The sequence below is a fragment of the Nerophis ophidion genome, linkage group LG17 (assembly GCF_033978795.1).
Source record: "Nerophis ophidion isolate RoL-2023_Sa linkage group LG17, RoL_Noph_v1.0, whole genome shotgun sequence".
Classification (NCBI taxonomy): domain Eukaryota; kingdom Metazoa; phylum Chordata; class Actinopteri; order Syngnathiformes; family Syngnathidae; genus Nerophis; species Nerophis ophidion.
Window position 1 is genome coordinate 11925038 of NC_084627.1, and position 21695 is coordinate 11946732.

The 21695-nt window shown below is 41.8% G+C and overlaps 1 protein-coding gene across 1 annotated transcript; it reads right to left on the bottom strand.

Moving 5' to 3' along the window:
• Positions 1 to 1176: 1176 nt before the first annotated feature.
• mat2aa (methionine adenosyltransferase 2Aa) lies at positions 1177 to 18509 on the bottom strand. Its single transcript, XM_061876291.1, has 9 exons — positions 18218 to 18509; positions 14236 to 14313; positions 11027 to 11149; positions 10827 to 10939; positions 9195 to 9338; positions 7431 to 7649; positions 4958 to 5140; positions 4763 to 4896; positions 1177 to 2263 (listed from the first exon to the last, which is right to left on the bottom strand). The coding sequence occupies exons 1-9, from the start codon at positions 18306 to 18308 to the stop codon at positions 2161 to 2163; spliced, it is 1188 nt and encodes a 395-aa protein (XP_061732275.1). The 5' UTR covers positions 18309 to 18509; the 3' UTR covers positions 1177 to 2160.
• Positions 18510 to 21695: the final 3186 nt, after the last annotated feature.

The following is a 21695-nucleotide window of genomic DNA, read 5'->3' on the forward strand; positions in this document are numbered from 1 at the left end:
TATGCTTAAAAGAGAAACTGTTTATTATATATCATCCAGACCTGTCATCCCTCAACAAGCGCAGTGAAATCATTTCAATATGCCGCCACAGACGGAAACACCTCCTAGGTAACACATGAGCCAATCACCACGCCCCTACGCCTGCCTGTACCCACCCACTCTGTGCCCTATATAAACCATTGTATGTGAATGCTTCCATTAAAATCTCCTGATGATTGAGGGAACCCCTCATGAAACAGTTCTGTAGAGATGAAGTAGTCTTGTGATTTTTCCCACACATGCATATTGCGCTCTACCACGGTATCGAGCACTATTTTCTGGATAATCCAATCAAGACATATTTGTGTACATATATATGTATATATATACACATATATTCATATATATGTATACATACACACACATATACATACATATATATATATATACACACAGTGGGGCAAAAAAGTATTTAGTCAGCCACCGATTGTGCAAGTTCTCCCACTTAAAATGATGACAGAGGTCTGTAATTTTCATCATAGGTACACTTCAACTGTGAGAGACAGAAGGTGAAAAAAAATTCCAGGAATTCACATTGTAGGAATTTTAAAGAATTTATTTGTAAATTATGGTGGAAAATAATATTTAGTCAACCATTCAAAGCTCTCACTGATGGAAGGAGGTTTTGGCTCAAAATCTCACCATACATGGCCCCATTCATTCTTTCCTTAACACGGATCAATCGTCCTGTCCCCTTAGCAGAAAAACAGCTCCAAAGCATGATGTTTCAACCCCCATGCTTCACAGTAGGTATGGTGTTCTTGGGATGCAACTCAGTATTCTTCTTCCTCCAAACACGACGAGTTGAGTTTATACCAAACTGTTCTATTTTGGTTTCATCTGACCACATGACATTCTCCCAATCCTCTGCTGCATCATCCATGTATCCTTTTTATGTATAATAAATTATTTAAAATTCTTACAATGTGAATTTCTGGATTTTTTTTTCCACATTCTGTTTCTCACAGTTGAAGTGTACCTATGATGAAAATTACAGACCTCTGTCATCATTTTAAGTGGGAGAACTTGCACAATCGGTGGCTGACTAAATACTTTTTTGCCCCACTGTGCGTATATATATGTATATATATATATATATATATATATATATATATAAAATAATTGGGATGAAAACCATCAAATTACAGAACATTTTTATTGAGAGTGAGGAATTCCTTACAATGTCAAATAAAAGAGATGCAGTGCATAATCCAAAATGCATGAGCAAAGCATGTAATTTTATTTGGAGGGTTAGGACATAAAGAAGCTTAACAGCAGAGCAGACTCCTGAGTATGACACAGGGGTGAGGGGGGGGGGGGGGGGGGGGGGGGCACATGTAAATGGGGGGAAAAAGGCACTTTTACAGAGTCAGCAACCACACTGACAAGACTCATCTTTGAGAAAAGGATGAAGCGTGTAAACAAGCTGGTTTCTTTGTACAACACCAGCCAATTAGGCTCTCTCCTTCTCTCATGGACGTAAACAAATCATCGTTGGGAAGTCCTTTTGCACCTGAACGTTACATCAGAAGCGCACCCGAGCGGTGGCTCTCGGGTTTCTCTGTAGTACACCCGGGAAACCACACGGTGGCGTCGGAGGCGACGAGCCAATCCGAGGAGGGCGTCGACAGCAGCAGACTTTGGGCGTGATCGTCGGTGTCGTGGAATAAATAATTAAGAATAAATTAAGAGAAAAGCTTTCGACTTATTTCGGCGTGCGGCAAACTGGACGACGGGAGTGCAAAATTAACAGACTTTTTAATGATTCGGGTCCCACAAGTTTATCATCAAGTAGGAAGAGTCTGGGCTACTCTGGAATAACACCCAGGATCACCTTTACTACAAAAAAAAACCTTGCTCGGAACGCTCTCTGCGATACATTTAAAAGCGACAAAACGGAGTTGTTGTGTTCTAAAGGTGCGACTCGACAAAGCCTAAAGACGAAAGTCAATAGCAGCTTCGGACTTCTCTGTCAAAAGGTCAGAAAAGTGCATGACGGGCAGCTTGGAGTGCTTATCTTTCTTTAGAGACAGGACGAGGGAGGATTCTTTTTCGTGATGTGATGATTGCAGAGGGAGAGAGAGCAGTGATGGACAGCGAGCGTGGGGGCGGGGGGGTGGGTTAGTATCTCAGCGTCTTGGGAACTTCCCAGGTGAAGAACTCGCGGCCGAAGTGACCGTAAGCTGCAGTGCGCTGGTAGATGGCCTTCTTCAGGTCCAGCTCCCTGAAGCAGGAAGGAGGAGAAAAAGCAGTGTTTGTACATTTGGGTCTGCGATTTTTTTTTTAAACTGGTAGAAAAGGAGCAGGGAAGCCCATCTTATATACAGTCATGCTCAAAAGTTTACATACCCTGGGAGTTTAGGATTTCTTGACTATTCTTCAGAGAATATGAATGATAACACAAGATGCTTAAAGGCCTACTGAAATGAGATTTTCTTGTTTAAAACGGGGATAGCAGGTCCATTCTATGTGTCATATTTAATCTTTTCGCCATATTGCCATATTTTTGCTGAAAGGATTTAGTAGAGAACATCGACGATATAGTTTGCAACTTTTGGTCGCTAATAAAAAAGCCTTGCCTGTACCGGAAGTAGCAGACGATGTGTGCGTGACGTCACGGGTTGTGGAGCTCCTCACATCTGAACATTGTGGCCGTGCGCAACCCGAGGGTCCCTGATGGGTGCTGGTTGGCGCCTTGCATGGCAGCTCCCTCCATCAGTGTGTGAATGTGTGTGTGAATGGGTGAATGTGGAAGTAGTGTCAAAGCGCTTTGAGTACCTTGAAAGGTAGAAAAGCGCTATACAAGTACAACTCATTTATCATTTATCATGGCCACCAGCAGCAATAGCGATTCGGACCGGAGAAAACGACGATTTACCCATTAATTTGAGCGAGGATGAAAGATTCGTGGATGAGGACGTTTAGAGTTAAGTACTAGAAAAAAAAAAAAAAAAAAAGAAAAGGCGACGGCTCCAGCAGGCGGTGTTTCAGATGTAATTAGACACATTTACTAGGATAATTCTGGAAGATTCCTATTCTGCTTCTTGTTTTAATAGTGAATTGTGAATTATATTTATATAGCGCTTTTTCTCAAGTGACTCAAAGCGCTTTACATATCCATCCATCCATCTTCTACCGCTTATTCCCTTTTGGGGTCGCGGGGGGCGCTGGCGCCTATCTCTGCTACAATCGGGCGGAAGGCGGGGTACACCCTGGACAAGTCGCCACCTCATCGCAGGGCCAACACAGACAGACAGACAACATTCACACACTAGGGCCAATTTAGTGTTGCCAATCAACCTATCCCCAGGTGCATGTCTTTGGAGGTGGGAGGAAGCCGGAGTACCCGGAGGGAACCCACGCATTCACGGGGAGAACATGCAAACTCCACACAGGAAGATCCCGAGCCTGGATTTGAACCCAGGACTGCAGGAACTTCGTATTGTGAGGCAGACGCACTAACCCCTCTGCCACCGTGAAGCCCGCGCGCTTTACATAGTGACACCCAATATCTAAGTTACATTTAAACCAGTGTGGGTGGCACTGGGAGCAGGTGGGTAAAGTGTCTTGCCCAAGGACACAACGGCAGTGACTAGGATGGCACAAGCGGGAATTGAACCTGCAACCCTCAAGTTGCCGGCACGGCCACTCTACCAACCGAGCTATGCCGAAAATAGTGTTTTAGTGAGATTGTAAAGTCACACGGATGGCTGCGGTGAACGCCAGTGTCTCTCAGAGAAGCCGAGGAGCCAAGATCACAGCTGCCTTTATGAGCTGCAGGATGAGGTCCCATAATCCACTGAAGTCTCCGGCAAGAGCCGACTTAATATCACAATTTTCCGCTCTGTGTTAAAGCTTCACAACAAACAAAGAAACACCGGCTGTGTTTCGGTGCTAAAGGCAGCTGCAATACACCGCTTTCCACCAACAGCATTCTTCTTTGACGTCTCCATTATTAATTGATTAAATGCAAAAGATTCAGCAACACAGATGTCCAAATTACTGTGTAATTATGCGATGAAAAGAGACGACTTTTAGCCGTGTGTGGTGCTGGGCTAATATGTCCCTTCCAACCCGAGACGTCACGCGCACACGTCATCATTCCGCGACGTTTTCAACAAGAGACTTCGCGGGAAATTTTAAATTTTAATTTAGTAAACTAAAAAGGCCGTATTGGCATGTGTTGCAATGTTAATATTTCATCATTGATATATAAACTATCAGACTGTGTGGTCGCTAGTAGTGGCTTTCAGTAGGCCTTCAAAGGTAGAGAGATATAACCCACACGGGGGCGGTATAGCTCGGTTGGTAGAGTGGCCGTGCCAGCAACTTGAGGGTTGCAGGTTCGATTCCCGCTTCCGCCATCCTAGTCACTGCCGTTGTGTCCTTGGGCAAGACACGTTACCCACCTGCTCCCAGTGCCACCCACACTGGTTTGAATGTAACTTAGATATTGGGTTTCACTATGTTAAGCGCTTTGAGTCACTTGAGAAAAAGCGCTATATAAATATAATTCACTTCACTTCACACTAGTCACTGTAACTTTAAACACATGTTCATTGGTGGGAAGATTGCAGGGAATATAGAAAAAGGGAAAAAAATTAACTAAAAATGTCAGGACCTTCCTGCAGTACCTCCGTGGACCCCTAGGGGTCACGGGCCCCCTGTTGAAGACTTTTGTCGTACAATATTGTCCCTTGCTAAGACGTGTGAAGGCTGCTACCTGACGATGACTCCTGGGCGCAGGTCGAAGTTCTTCCTCACGATGTCCAGCAGCTCGTTCTCGGTCTTCTTGGACGTTCCGTAGTGGAAGATGGAGACCGACAGCGGGTGGGCCACGCCGATGGCGTAGGAAACCTAAAAGTTGTTTGTTAGTCGCAGAACTGGGGACAATCCCTGTGCGGGGAGTCCTCCTCACCTGGACCAGGACACGCTTGCAGAGTCCCGCCTTCACCAGGGACTTGGCCACCCAGCGAGCGGCGTAGGCGGCCGAGCGGTCCACCTTGGTGTAGTCCTTGCCCGAGAAGGCGCCGCCCCCGTGGGCGCCCCAGCCGCCGTAGGTGTCCACGATGATCTTGCGGCCGGTCAGACCAGCGTCACCCTGGGAAAAAAAAAGATTGTGGTTCGTTTACACAGCTGCAGAGAGTGCCGGGCATTTGTTAGAATAGAAGCACTTTTTGCAGAGGGGTCCATTTTTACAGTCATTTTGAACAGAATGCTATATTTCAACTATAAAAAGTTAAAGATGGCTACCCTGCACACTGTAGCTGGGAATCAATACTCCAACGGGTTTTTGTCTTCATGTTTTCATTGTTTAATAATGAAATCTCATTTTTCAACAGAACATTTAACAGTGAGTTGATAATAACGGTTTTCTTACACTTCTGAGTCTCATTTGCAAGTATTATACACTCTCATTCTTAAGTATTATATAGTACACTCTCATTTGCAAGTATTATATAGTACACTCTCATTCTTAAGTATTATATTGTACACTCTCATTCTTAAGTATTATATAGTACACTCTCATTTAGAAGTATTATATAGTACACTCTCATTTAGAAGTATTATATGGTACACTCATTTGCAAGTATTATATAGTACACTCTCATTTTCAAGTATTACTGTATATAGTACACTCTCATTTGCAAGCATTATATAGTACACTCATCTTTAGAAGTATTATATGGTACACTCATTTGCAAGTATTATATAGTACACTTTCATTTGCAAGTATTATATAGTAGACTCATTTGCAAGCATTACATAGTACACTCTCATTCTCAATTATTATATAGTACACTCTCATTCTCAAGTATTATATAGTACACTGTCATTTTCAAGCATTATATAGTACACTCTCACTTGGAAGCATTATATAGTACACTCTCATTTGCAAGCATTATATAGTACACTCTCATTTTCAAGTATTATATAGTACACTCTCATTTGCAAGCATTATATAGTACACTCTCATTTAGAAGTAGTATATGGTACACTCATTTGCAAGTATTATATAGTACACTCTCATTTGCAAGCATTATATAGTACACTCTCATTTTCAAGTATTACTGTATATAGTACACTCTCATTTGCAAGCATTATATAGTACACTCTTCTCTAGAAGTATTATATGGTACACTCATTTGCAAGTATTATATAGTACACTTTCATTTGCAAGTATTATATAGTAGACTCATTTGCAAGCATTACATGGTACACTCTCATTTGCAAGCATTATATAGTACACTCATTCTTAAGTATTATATAGTACACTGTCATTCTCAAGTATTATATAGTACACTCTCATTTGCAAGTATTATATAGTACACTTTCATTTGCAAGCATTACATAGTACACTCTCATTCTCAAGTATTATATAGTACACTGTCATTTTCAAGCATTATATAGTACACTCTCACTTGCAAGCATTATATAGTACACTCTCATTTATAAGTATTATATGGTACACTCATTTGCAAGTATTATATAGTACACTCCCATTTTCAAGTATTATATAGTACACTCTCATTTGCAAGCAATATATAGTACACTCTCATTTTCAAGTATTATATAGTACACTCTCATTTGCAAGCATTATATAATACACTCTCATTTAGAAGTATTATATGGTACACTCATTTGCAAGTATTATATAGTACACTCTCATTTGCAAGCATTATATAGTACACTCATTTTCAAGTATTATATAGTACACTGTCATTTGCAAGCATTATACAGTACACTCTCATTTAGAAGTATTATTATGGTACACTATCCTTTGCAAGCATTATATAGTACACTCTCATTTGCAAGCATTATATAGTACACTCTCATTTTCAAGTATTATATAGTACACTGTCATTTGCAAGCATTATACAGTACACTCTCATTTAGAAGTATTATTATGGTACACTCATTTGCAAGTATTATATAGTACACTATCATTTGCAAGCATTATATAGTACTCATTTGCAAGCATTATATAGTACACTCATTTGCAAGTATTATAAAGTGCACACTTATTTGCTAGTATTATAAAGTACACTATCATTTGCAAGTATTATAAAGTACACTATCATTTGCAAGTATTATATAGTACACTCAATTGCAAGCATTATAGAGTACACTCATTACAAGACCGTGTGTGTGTGTGTGTGTGAGGAGGAAAAACTTTGAATCACTAAGATAGATGTTGTTTGGCTTGCATGTATAAATCCCTGAACTCAAAATATATGACATCAGAAAGGGGAATAATAGTCTTTATATCCTACATACGGTATTTTGAAAAAAATTATAGTATCATTTAATTCAGCAATCAAGGCACGTTGTTTATTAGAGCAGAGGTTAAATAACAAAAAAATGTACTGTCAACTAGGGAATTGTCTTACCTGTGGCCCGCCGATGACAAAGCGCCCGCTGGGCTGCAGGTGGTAGATAGTTTTGTCGTCCAAGTAGCCGGCGGGCACCACAGCCTTGATCACCTGCTCCTTCAGACTGCGACGCATGTCCTCCAGGCCCACGTGCTCGTCGTGCTGCACGGAGATCACGATGGTGTGGACGCGCAGCGGCACCACGGCGCCGCGGTCCTGTTTGTACTGGACTGTCACCTGGAGGGGGAAACACAGACTCACTCAGTACCTCCAAGCACAGTGTAAAGTCAGCACAGCCCTCATATTTCAGCAACCACGTCTGCAATACTATAATAGAAATTACATTTGAAAATACTTTAGAGTAGTCTGTGTGCAGCCTGCATAACAGGACGGGTTCACTGTCCATTAAAAAAACGACGCAACATGTTATTGTCTTGATGGTTGTCAACACAAACAAGACACAGTTTTGTTTTTTATTAATACACTGTAGAACTTTGAAGTTGTTTGCTCAATGGAAAGTGTTTTTTAAAAATAAAGTCCCTTTGGGACAGAAGACCCTATTGTATTTCTAAGGTTTTATTATTATTATACCACCTCCTCTTTGAGCTGTTATTTGACCCCTTAACATGCTTCAAAACTCACCAAATTTTACACACACATCAGGACTTACGAAAATTGCCATCTAATAAAAAAACCAAACCCCAAAACTCAAAATTGCGCTTTAGAAAACACAGACAAAACTGCTTGTAACTTCCGTTAGGAATGTCGTAGAGACATGAAACAAAAACCTCTATGTAGGTCTGACTTAGACCTAAGTTTCATACGATTACATCCTTCAGCAAAAATCAACAGGAAGTTGGCAAAAACTCCTTCAAAACAAAAGTTTCCTAAAAAATGTCATTTTTGCCTCTTTGAGCTGTAATTTGACCCCCATAACATGCTTCAAAACTCACCAAACTGGACACACACATCAGGACTGGTGAAAATTGCAATCTAATAAAAAAAACCAAACCCCAAAACTCTAAATTGCGCTCTAGCGCCCTATAGGAATAAAACACAGACAAAACTGCTCCTGGGAAGAAAACACAGACAAAACTGCTTGTAACTTCCGGTATGAACGTCGTGGAGACATGAAACAAAAACCTCTATGTAGGTCTCACTTAGACCTACATTTCATTAATTGACATCCTTCAGCAAAAATCAACAGGAAGTTGGCAATTACCCCTTTCAAAACAAAAGTTTTGTAAAAACCCGTCAACTTTTTTCAAACATTATCTCCTCTGAGCGTGTTTGTTGTGTCGGCTTCGAACTCGCACAGGTAAGAGATTGAACCCTTCTGATTAAAAGTTGCGCAAAGAGTTTTTCTAACTGCTCCGGTTTGGATTTTACGAGCCTTCAAAGAACTGCTGCGCTGATGCTGCTGCCAACTCAAGATGGCCGCTTAAAAGCAGGAGGCACCAGCGTGACCACACAATGCAGAGAAGGTAGGTACTGTGCGGGTAAAGATAAGTTGACTGGGTGAAAGGAGGCGGCACCAGTTTGACTCTAAGATACAGAGAAGGTAGGTAATGTGCAGGTAAAGATATGTTGTCAGGGTGATGGCAGGAAGCACCAGCATGTATGGGTGAAAGAAAGAAGCACCAGTGTGACCTCAGGATGCAGGGAAGGTAGGTAATGTGCAGGTAAAGATATGTTGAATGGGTAAAGTCAGGAAACACCAGTAAAAGTTGGCCCCGTTCATCGCTGCTTGCAGCTTTAATTATAACAGTGTTTGTATTTCACCTGAGTTTTGGAGTCCGGACGAAGCCACGGCAGCGTCCCGTTGCGGCGCAACTCCGCCATCTTGGCGTTGAGATTGTGGGCCAGGACAATGGTGAGCGGCATGCATTCGTCCGTTTCGTCCGTGGCGTAGCCGAACATCAAACCCTGCGGGATGCCAAGTTGCAAAGTTGAGCATGAATGGAGGTGGATAGTCATAAGTCGCTTTCCTTTGATGGCGCCTCGGGATGGGTACTGTTCACATTCCAAAAATTAGCCCCTGCTATCTGTTTCACGGACCAGTACCACATTTGGTGGAAGTAATTGATCACAAAAGGATGCATGAAAAATTAATGTTCGGAAACAAACTGGAAATTGTCCATCAGAATCAGAATCAGACATACTTTATTAATCCCCGAGGGAAATTAAAAAGTGTTTGTAATAACGATGTTCTATAATAACATCATTAGTATCGTCTTTACTTTAAATACTAACGAGTAATCTATTTACTTTTAGGTCTGTTCCAACTAGGGTTGCAAAATTCCGGGAATATTCAAAGTTGGAAACTTTCCATGGGAAATAACGGGAATAAACATTGAAGGCAACATGCTGGATGTTGCAGCATGATTAGTAGCTAAAAAAGCCAACAGACGGCTAAATCAAACCATTTAAAAAAAAATAAAAAATAATAATAATGATTTCAAAGCAAGTTATCCATCAAGTTGTGCAATGTTAAAGTAGAAATAGATTTCATGGTAAAATTGTGAAACCCCCCGCGACCCCGAAAGGGAATAAGCGGTAGAAAATGGATGGATTGTAGTTTTTACAGCAATTTTCTCTAAATGAAAAAAAAAAACTGTACTGTTTGACCATAATAAACTGTGGTGCTGTTTTGAGATTTACAGCAATACACCGAAAAATATACAGTTGTTAATTTGCGGTAAAACAAAAACAGTAAACAAACTGGCAGCTCCGGTGCAATATGTTTACTGTAAATATGCATTTTTTTTAAAATTTGCAGTAAAAAGAAATGTAGCTGCCTTTTTTTAAACCATAAAAACAGCAGTAGTGTATTTCCATTTACAGTAATATACACAACATTTTAAGGTGAAATTGTCGCATCCATCCATTTTCTACCGCTTGTCCCGTTCGGGGTCGGGGCGGTGCTGGAGCCTATCTCAGCTGCATTTGGGCGGAAGGTAGGGTACACCCTGGACAAGTCGCCACCTCATCGCAGGGCCAACACAGATAGACAGACAACATACACATATTTTTTCATCCATCCATCCGTCCATTTTCTACCGCTTATTCCCTTTTAGGGGTCGCGGGGGGCGCTGGCGCCTATCTCAGCTACAATCGGGCGGAAGGCGGGGTACACCCTGGACAAGTCGCCACCTCATCGCAAGGCCAACACAGATAGACATTGCAGTTTAAAATTTTTTTTAATAAAATTAATTTTAAAATGGTGTAATAATAGTATTCACTCTGAGGCTAAACATAACTGCGATGTGGCCCTCAGTGAAAACCACTTTGACACCTCTGAACTCGTAAAAAGAAACAAAAACACATTTGTGTGAGGATGTTGGAGCAGCTTTGCGGTTTTTGTATACTGAATGCAATTTTTTGACATGTATCTGCTCATGTGAGGCTTCAGACCTGGTCGCCGGCGCCCACGTCCTCCTCCTTGCGATCCAGATGGACACCTTGAGCGATGTCGGGGGACTGCTGCTCCAGAGCCACCAGCACATTGCAGGTCTTGTGGTCAAAGCCTGCAGAGGACCAGGAAATAATCCATGAAACTTTCAATGAATCACGCCGCTTTCGACGTGAAAGTTTTTAATGCGGCGCAAGCGTACCTTTGGAGGAGTCGTCGTAGCCGATGTGCTTGATGGTCTCTCGCACAACCTTCTGGTAGTCCACCACGGCCCTGGAGGTGATCTCCCCCGCCAGCAGGATCATCCCCGTCTTAGCCACCGTCTCTTCATTGGCGAGAGCGGAATGAGCGTACGTCACACGTGTGTCGGTGGTTGTCGGAGCCAACGCGAGTGTATTAGTTCAAAAAGGACAAGCGGAATGTGAAAACCGCGGAAACATTAGCTGCCACGTTTATGAAAACACGGCGTGGTTATCAATGAAAAACACGAGTTCCATGTTTTTTTATGGTGACATAACTCATTAAAAAAAAAGCATGCCTCTTCCGTTAGTTTTTTTGAGGGCTTCACAGGAAAAATAATTTAAAGGATGAAAGAAGCCACGAATAAAATACACAACCACAACTGTATTTATTAGGGGTGTAACGGTACACGAAAATTTCGGTTCGGTACGTACCTCGGTTTAGAGGTCACGGTTCGGTTCATTTTCGGTACAGTAAGAAATCAACAAAATATAAATTTTTGGGTTATTTATTTACCAAATTTGTAAACAATGGCTTTATCCTTTTAACATTGGGAACACTAAAGAGGGGTTAGTGCGTCTGCCTCACAATACGAAGGTCCTGCAGTCCTGGGTTCAAATCCAGGCTCGGGATCTTTCTGTGTGGAGTTCGCATGTTCTCCCCGTGACTGCGTGGGTTCCCTCCGGGTACTCCGGCTTCCTCCCACTTCCAAAGACATGCACCTGGGGATAGGTTGATTGGCAACACTAAAAATTGGCCCTAGTGTGTGAATGTGAGTGTGAATGTTGTTTGTCTATCTGTGTTGGCCCTGCGATGAGGTGGCGACTTGTCCAGGGTGTACCCCGCCTTCCGCCCGATTGTAGCTGAGATAGGCGCCAGCGCCCCCCGCGACCCCAAAAGGGAATAAGCGGTAGAAAATGAATGGATGGATGGATAATGATTCTACCCACGTTAATCCACATTAAACTGCCTCAAGTTGTTGCTTTGATTCAATAAAACGAAAAAACGTTTCTTCTACATATAAAAAGTGCAACATTAAACAGTTTCCATTGAAACTGTTTAATGTCAACTCATCATGCTTAATTTATTACAGCATTTGGGAAGCCTGTAGTTGACTTTTATTATGTAAATGTTGTATTTTTTATCAATATGTGATAGCAGGGACCCTGCTATTCAAAACTAGGCTCCTACATTACTAATGATTCATGTAACTATAGCTGAAAAATAGTACAATTCCAATAGGAGGGACTATTCATCCCTGAACACCATGGAGTTCAATGAAATAGCAGACAGACGGGGCTTTGCTGCCCCTAAAACACGCACACGCACGCACACACACACACACACGCGCACAAAAATGAGCTAACGTTACGCTAAAAGCTAATTAGCCTTCACCTCAAGCCTATACTGTGAGCGAGCTGAGCTGCAGTTTAAGTTTCTAGAAGGTCAACGGGCTCATAGTGATGTTTGTAATACTTGTGACTGGGAAGTGTTTAGTATAATTTGGGTAGAGTCCGCTCCTCCGCTGCTAGACGAATATCTGCTCGACGCTAAAGCATAGACTACATCGTTCTGAAGTCTGAATACGCACTGCTGATTGGCTGTTACATCGCTCTGAATACGCCCTGCTGATTGGCTTTGTATGTAACCAATCAGATGGTTGTGTGGGCGGGACAATGAGGCAGAGACAGAGGCAGAAAGCGGAGCAGCTTGTGAAGACTTCTGCTTCCGAACTTGTTCGGTACGCCCGCGCGCCGAACCGAAACGCCCGTACCGAAACGGTTCGATACAAATACACGTACCGTTACACCCTTAGTATTTATAGATCAATGATACAAAAGGCCACATGGAATTGAATAACAAAGACACCACTCTGATCTCTGTATAAAAATTTGGATAATTGGAAAAATAAATCACAATAAAAATTAGAAAAAATATAAACCCTTACAAAAATGAAGTATATAGTCCAGTATTACTAGAGATGTCACAATCTAATATGGAAAGTATTGGATGTTATGGGCTTGCATGTAAAATGTTTGTCAAAATAATTGTATCTAAGTTATCACAAAACTTTGTTTTTCCATGAGTTCCCGGCAAGGAGACAAAAGCTGTCTTTGATCTTACCAAGAAAAAGGCACTTTAAACTCCACTGTGTACAATGGGAAGCGACAAAAAGGTGTCGGTTTCTTTGATCTATTGTGATCCACAGGAAGTTCTTGTCTTGACCTGAGATCTACAAAACCGAGGAAGCAAGACTTGACGCAAGCTCCAGGCATCTTTTCTTTGAACCGTTTTGTGACCGAGGGCAACGGCTGTTTACGACCCCCTCTCCCCTTAGAAACAGGTTGTTGCCATGTAATCAGGAAAAGTCCAAATAAAAGAGGAGGTGTGCAATCCTTTCGTCAGAGCGTGGTGGAAGACTGTACAAAAGTACAGCCCAGACGTTTCTCCTCATTGAGCTAAATTGAAGCCTGTCTCTGTTTAATTCCTTGCTCCTTGTCTGTTTAATAGATGTCATCGGTGTTTGCACCTGACAATGTCTGCCATAGGCTCCAATCTAGCTCGTTTACTTGTCGACACCAGGTAACATCCAAATGTCTTCAAATAAACACACACGGTTGGTCATTTATTTTATTTTAGTGAAGTCATTTACAAAAAGATAACATGGTAGACTAAAGGAGCTAGCAGCTACACAACAGCTAAGCACATGTGTAATAAGTGTCTCTCATTTAACAATATTGCAGTCTAAAAACACTATATTCTTAATACAAACAGTATCAAATATTATAATTGCATATTACTTACACATACAATTCTCCAAAATAGAAGTAAGTATCAAGTAACAAACGTGTCCGCATGTGCAAAACTTTCGCTCAGTGTGCAATATGGGTGTTATGAAAGTGTTATTGTTTTATTATTTATACTTGGTGCAGTCATTTAGAGTGCAATATTGTAGATATGTGTATAGAGGTGTTTTTTGTATTAATTATTTTTAATTATGTTTTACTTTTGTTACTGTACGTAAAATAAGCACCGTAACCACAAAACTTCCCCATTGTGGGATACATACATTTACTTTTATTATGTTCGGAAAAATACGGCAAGTTTTCGTAATATTCCATTTTTTGACTCCCCAAACGCTGGCTGTAGAAAAACAAACAAGGACCTTACCGCATGCGACTTTGGCATTTGGGTCTTGGGCGAGATGTGCGTCCAAGACAGCGTCGCTTATTTGGTCACATATCTTATCTGTGGAATGATAAAATGTCACATATTAGAAACAAGTCCGTTTGGAGTAAATACACGCAGACACAATATTTAGGGATCAAAGGTCCCTTTGGGACAGAGGACCCTATTGTATTTCTAAGGTTTTATTTTTATTATACCGCCGCCTCTTTGAGCTGTAATTTGACCCCCTTAACATGTTTCAAAACTCACCAAATTTTACACACACATCAGGACTGGCGAAAATTGCCATCTAATAAAAACAAACAAACCCCAAAACTGCGCTCTAGCGCCCCCCAGGAAAAAACACAGACAAAACTGCTTGTAACTTCCGTTAGGAATGTCGTAGAGACATGAAACAAAATTCTCTATGTAGGACTGACTTAGACCTACATTTCATAAAATGACATCCTGCAGCAAAAAACAACAGGAAGTTGGCAAACACCCCTTCAAAACAAAAGTTTCCTAAAAAAATTAATTTTTGCCTCTTTGAGCTGTAATTTGACCCCCTTAAAATGCTTCAAAACTCACCAAACTGGACAAACACATCAGGACTGGCGAAAATTGCGATGTAACAAAAAAAAACCAACACAAAACTTAAAATTGCGCTCTAGCGCCCCCTAGGAATAAAACACAGACAAACTGCTCCTAGGAAGAAAACACAGACAAAACTGCTTGTAGCTTCCAGTATGAATGTCATGGAGACATGAAACAAAAAAACCTCTATGTAGGTCTCACTTAGACCTACATTTCATTAATTGAGATCCTTCCGCAAAAATCAACAGGAAGTTGGCAATTACCCCTTCAAAACAAAAGTTTTGTAAAAACCCGTCACCTTTTTTCAAACATTATCTCCTCTGAGCGTGTTTGTTGTGTCGGCTTCGAACTCGCACAGGTAAGAGATTGAACCCTTCTGATTAAAAGTTGCGCAAAGAGTTTTCCCTAACTGCTCCGGTTTTGATTTTACGAGCCTTCAAAGAACAGTTGCGCTGATGCTTCTGCCGTCTCAAGATGACCGCTTAAAAGCAGGAGGCACTAGCGTGACCACACAATGCAGAGAAGGTAGGTACTTCACGGGTAAAGATATGTTGACTGGGTGAAAGAAGGAGGCACCAGTTTGACTCCAGGATACAGAGAAGGTAGGTAATGTGCAGGTAAAGATATGTTGTCTGGGTGATGGCAGGAAGCACCAGCATGTATGGGTGAAAGAAAGAAGCACCAGTGTGACCTCAGGATGCAGGGAAGGTAGGTAACGTGCAGGTAAAGATATGTTGAATGGGTAAAGGCAGGAAACAGCAGCAAAAGTCGGTCCCGTCCATCGCTGCTTGCAGCTTTAATTCTGTTTATTATTCGTGAAATGGCTTAAAAACATTGAGATAATAATAAAAGGCCATATCGCCCAGCCCTACTGTAGTATCCATCATGTACTGACATTACCGATGGTGTGGACGTCAATAATTTACGGCTTCATCCGCCCTCCTCTTTACATGACGTGCATTTCTGTGGCTGACAACAGGTCTAACCACTTCTGAATTTCCTGTGAATTTCTGCTCAAACGTGGTTCAATCAACAATTCTTAAACTTTCCTTAGCACCTATTTATTCTATTGTTTCTCGCTAGTTAAGTGGCCATCTTAGCTATTAGCATGCCTGCTCCTGCTAGCTCACAGGGTGTATCCTGTTTAGCCCCGTAGTGATATTTAAAATATTAAGAAACACGCTTTATTTGCTGTTAAGGGGTGTTTTTAAAATGTACTTAGGGAGTGGCACAAAAATGCACAATAAGCTGCAAACTTGTCAGCCCAGAGACCAAAACAGGGACTGTGTGACAAGGGGTGGCACTTTCGTGACCACTGTGGTGCTTTTTTTGTGGACTTCTGGATCTGCCTCCAGGGAGCCTTTTGGCCATGGAGACCAGCTGCTGGGTGTCTGCCACACCAGAGTCGGTTTGGAGGGACTGGAGGAGATGCGGATGAGGGGACAGGACTGCGGAGCTAGCACTGAGCGCTGGGACGGAGAGGCTTCGCGGTGTCTTGGCTGGGTGAGCAGGTGTCGGACACCTCAGTCTCCTTGGACATATCATCGCTCATCCATGCGGACTGGACACTGGCCGAGAGTGGAGTCGGCTGTCTTGGTTGCTTTGTTGGGTCTGCTCCTGTCTCTGGCCGTCCTCCCTCCACCCCAGCGGACGATGGCGTGGAACACGGCAGAGGCCACCACAGTGTATATGTTTCATTTACTTTTTATTCATAGCTGTATGTCTGGTTGTATCTGCTACTTTAATGTCTTTAATGTCCTCTGTGTTCTTTGATGTTTCCCTCTTACACACATGTAAGAGGGACGTGTACTATGGCTATGAGTTGGTTTTTTTTCCCCTTGGCCTCAGTCTGCACCCCCTCTCCAGGGCCCAGGCTAAGACCGATTTTTTTTATTTTATTTTAATATTCTATTTTTTTCTCCCCCCTTGTTTACCTGTATCTCATCTTTTTTTTGTAAGGGGCGCTGGAAGCCGGCAGACCCGTCACCGATCCTGTTCTGTCTCCCTTTAATGTTTGTCTGATCTTGAATGGGATTGTGCTGAAAATTGTAACTTTCCTGACGGAATAAATAAAGTACTATCTAATCTAATCTAATCTAAAAATAAATACAATACTAGCCAGAGGGGATCTGCGTTTGTGATCGCATGATAGCATTAATTGGCAAATACTTAAAAATAAATGTGCCTAATACTGATCGGTGGCTGATCGATCGGCACATTCCAAATTTAAGAGACTTATTGAAAAATAAAAAAATATTATAACCCTGAAACAGGCTCTCATGTCGGTGCTTGGTGGTCTGAAGAACCCCCAGGAGGGCAACCTAAAATGTTGAAAGAGCCATATTGGACCAAAAATACAAAAAAAAATCTTGTCTGGAGCTACAAAAAATGAAAAACCACACATAAGTGTTATAATGAAGGCAACACATGACGCAAGTGTCTATATTAGCTATATTAGCCTACTATCAAAATGACTGTGTCGCAGGCTGACACAAATCTTTGTTGACAGCGGTATAGCTCGGTTGGTAGAGTGGCCGTGCCAGCAACTTGGGGGTTGCAGGTTCGATTCCCGCTTCCGCCATCCTAGTCACTGCCGTTGTGTCCTTGGGCAAGACACTTTACCCACCAGCCCCCAGTGCCACCCACACTGGTTTAAATGTAACTTAGATATTGGGTTTCGCTATGTAAAGCGCTTTGAGTCACTAGAGAAAAGCGCTATATAAATATAATTCACTTCAAACTTCACTTCACTTTTCAAATGTGCCGTGGGGCCGTTAAAAAATGACCTGCGGACCGCACTTTGGACACCCCTGTGTTAAGCAGTGTGAGCTCAGATTAATCTGAGAGCCAGATGACGTCATCAAAAGCGCCACTTCTGGTTTGCGAGCCATAGGTTCCCTACCGCTGGTGTAAGTAATCCTATTATGTGTTGCACTGTTTGTAAGTCCTCTACCCCGGAGCAACACGCTCCTGACAAAAAAAAAGGTTCCTAGCTCAATTTGGAATCGTACATTTATCAAGCTCAGACGTCATTAGATAACACCGTAAGACTTGAAATATATTAATAATTAAATAGTGTACAAGATAACAAACCCCAAGTTACGTAATAACCCAAGACGTGCCGCAACTCTTATGGCGTTGCATCACCTTTCGACTACCAGTAAAAAACAAATAAAAAAAAACAAAAGTTATTTTTATCACACATATACCGATAATGAATGATAACGTCCGTTTGAAAATGTTATAAATGGACTCAATTGAAGCATGAGACGAAAGTGCGGCTAGCAAACACAAGCTGACGGCAACACCGCATGACCTTGTTTTACACACTAACACAACATGTCCATTTAAAGAGTTAAAACATGTTAGTTTCCCCTTCCTTCAAACTTACCGGGGTGTCCTTCTCCGACGGATTCGGACGTGAAGAGGAAACAGCCGTCGTCGGCAGAGTTGTTATGGAAACCGTTGGCCTGGCAGTTCATCTTGACCTCAGTGGGTGAGTTTGCTGTTAGCACACAAGCTAGCTAGGCGGAAAACAAAAACAGACTTGAGTCGTCTCGATGTGTTTTATTCATTAAAACTCCTAACGACGAGCTCGCCTCGGTTGCTTTTAACCGAACTGGTTAGACGTATTTTATCTAAAGTGAGGGAGCCAGGAGTGGCTTAAGGAGGCGCGAACACCACGTGGAGCGGAGATGGGCGTGCACTTGTAAACAATAGTCGTTAAAACCTTATCTTGTTAATTAATGTTTAAAGCAGGGGTCACCAACCTTTTTGAAACCAACACACACTTCTTGGGTACTGATTAATGCGAAGGGCTTCCAGTTTCATACACACTTAAAGAAATTGCCAGAAATAGCCAATTTGCTCAATTTACCTTTAATAAATAAATATACATAGACTGACCATACGTCCTCTTTTCCCCGGACATGTCCTCTTCTGCGGGGCTGTCCGGGCGGAATTTCTTAAATGCCTCAAAAGTCCGGTATTTTGAGTTAGGGTTCAATCAATCAATCATCCATCCATCTTCTTCCGCTTATCCGAGGTCGGGTCGCGGGGGCAACAGCCTAAGCAGGGAAACCCAGACTTCCCAGGGGATCCCGAGGCGTTCCCAGGCCAGCCGGGAGACATAGTCTTCCCAACGTGTCCTGGGTCTTCCCCGTGGCCTCCTACCGGTTGGACGTGCCCTAAACACCTCCCTAGGGAGGCGATCGGGTGGCATCCTGACCAGATGCCCGAACCACCTCATCTGGCTCCTCTCGATGTAGAGGAGCAGGGGCTTTACTTTGAGTTCCTCCCGGATGGCAGAGCTTCTCACCCTATCTCTAAGGGAGAGACCTGGAAACTCATTTCGGCCGATTGTACCCGTGATCTTATCCTTTCGGTCATGACCCAAAGCTCATGACCATAGGTGAGGATGGGAACGTAGATCGACCGGTAAATTGAGAGCTTTGCCTTCCGGCTCAGCTCCTTCTTCACCACAACGGATCGGTACAACGTCCGCATTACTGAAGACGCCGCACCGATCCGCCTGTCGATCTCACGATCCACTCTTCCCTCACTCGTGAACAAGACTCCTAGGTACTTGAACTCCTCCACTTGGGGCAGGGTCTCCTCCCCAACCCGGAGATGGCACTCCACCCTTTTCCGGGCGAGAACCATGGACTCGGACTTGGAGGTGCTGATTCTCATTCCGGTCGCTTCACACTCGGCTGCAAACTGATCCAGTGAGAGCTGAAGATCCCGGCCAGATGAAGCCATCAGGACCACATCATCTGAGAATCAAGAGAATCAATCAATCAATGTTTATTTATATAGCCCCAAATCACAAATGTCTCAAAGGACTGCACAAACCATTACGACTACAACATCCTCGGAAGAACCCACAAAAGGGCAAGGAAAACTCACACCCAGTGGGCAGGGAGAATTCACATCCAGTGGGACGCCAGTGACAATGCTGACTATGAGAAACCTTGGAGAGGACCTCAGATGTGGGCAACCCCCACCCCTCTAGGGGACCGAAAGCAATGGATGTCGAGCGGGTCTAACATGATACTGTGAAAGTTGCTGCTAGCGGGGTGTATAAAATAGTCAGGAATTGTCATGAATACAAAGGATTCTGGGTATTTGTTGTGTATCTCTAGTGTGCGCAGCAGCATTCGTGAGGGAGGGACAGAGAAAGCAAGAGAGTTATGATAAACGCGCATGCGTCGCCAGGCTCCACTTTTTATGATAGATTTATCAGAATTAGGGGTGTCAAAAGTGTGCCCCGGAGGCCATTTGCGGCCAGCAGCTAATGTTTTAAAGACCCATGGCACATTCCAAAAAATACTATTAAAATAAACAAAAACATAACAAAAGTGGGAAAAAAAAGCTTAAAGGTGAAATGCAATTTAGAAAAAGTTGCAATGTTGACTGATATCATTGCTGCAAACATAATATTGAATCAAAATCAATGTTATTATGAATTATTGACCTATCCAAGGTTCCATTACATCACATCAAATATTCCACTTTGAAAAATATTTTTGGTGGAAGATTTTGAATGTTTCGTGCGTTTGCCATTAAAAACATAGTTTTGTTTGACAAAAAAAGGGCGGAAAACAAACAACATAAAAAGAAACTAAAACATTTTGAAATGAGGGATCAATAAGAAGTTGATGTAGACTCCAGAGATTTTAGTGTTAAATATAAAATGTATGTATGCCCCGGCACACCATTATCGTCATTTCATGACCCAAGCAAAACACTTTTTACACTTTTATACTGAAATAAATACACCTACAACTTATTAGATGAAAACAGAAAAAACTACCAGCAGCGGTACAGTTCAGATCCATGAAGAAAAGAAGAAAGTGAATGAATGTTTATAACTGAATACATTTACATATGCATACAAATGTGTTTTCCTTTTTGTCATTATTTTTTTAATGGATGAAGTAACGTTTATGACAACCTTTTTCCAAAACACAACATGGAATGTTAGATATAACAGGATAATATATACGTTTGTCATTTTTTTTTCAAAACGCTTACAAAAAAGTGGGACCCTAAAATTTTATTAAGGGACCCCATTTTTATGACTTGATAGGGTCCCTGGGACCCCATTTTTAAAAGTTCCTAGCGCCAACACTGCTGTCAACATAGGAGAAAAAATGCTTTAAGAAATGCTTTATTTAAATGCTACCAACCGGGCGGTATAGCTCGGTTGGTAGAGTGGCCGTACCAGCAACTTGAGGGTTGCAGGTTCGATTCCCGCTTCCGCCATCCTAGTCACTACCGTTGTGTCCTTGGGCAAGACACTTTACCCACCTGCTCCCAGTGCCACCCACACTGGTTTAAACGTAACTTAGATATTGGGTTTCACTATGTAAAGCGCTTTGAGTCACTAGAGAAAAGCGCTATATAAATATAATTTAAAAATAAAAATAAAAATTACTATATTAATTATAAAGCAAGTTCGAGTATCATTGGCAAATTTTCACCGAGTCCTGGCCTTGGCACGCATATATGTGTCCTCTTTTTGGGATTTCAGAATATGGTCAGCTTAATATATATATATATATATATATATATATATAAAAAAGTGTATTTCTGTCTGTCATTCGTCGTACATTTTTTTTCCTTTTACGGAAGGTTTTTCTGTAGAGAATAAATGATGAAAAAAACACTTAATTGAACGGTTTAAAAGAGGAGAAAACAGGAAAAAAAATTACATTTAATTTTGAAACATAGTTTATCTTCAATTTCGACTCTTTAAAATTCAAAATTCACCCGAACAAAAGAAGAGAAAAACTAGCTAATTCAAATCTTTTTGAAGAAAAATAAAAAAATTATTTATGGAACATCATTAGTAATTTTTCCTGATT

What these genes read in the sequence shown, in the direction of transcription:
- mat2aa (XM_061876291.1), bottom strand. Translation starts at nt 18,308, where the DNA reads ATGAACTGCCAGGCCAACGGTTTCCATAACAACTCTGCCGACGACGGC. An exon ending in ACGTGGGCGCCGGCGACCAG is followed by an intron (nt 9,339 to 10,826) that starts GTCTGAAGCCTC and finishes GGCATCCCGCAG; the next exon opens with GGTTTGATGTTCGGCTACGC. An exon ending in GCAAGCGTGTCCTGGTCCAG is followed by an intron (nt 4,897 to 4,957) that starts GTGAGGAGGACT and finishes AACAACTTTTAG; the next exon opens with GTTTCCTACGCCATCGGCGT.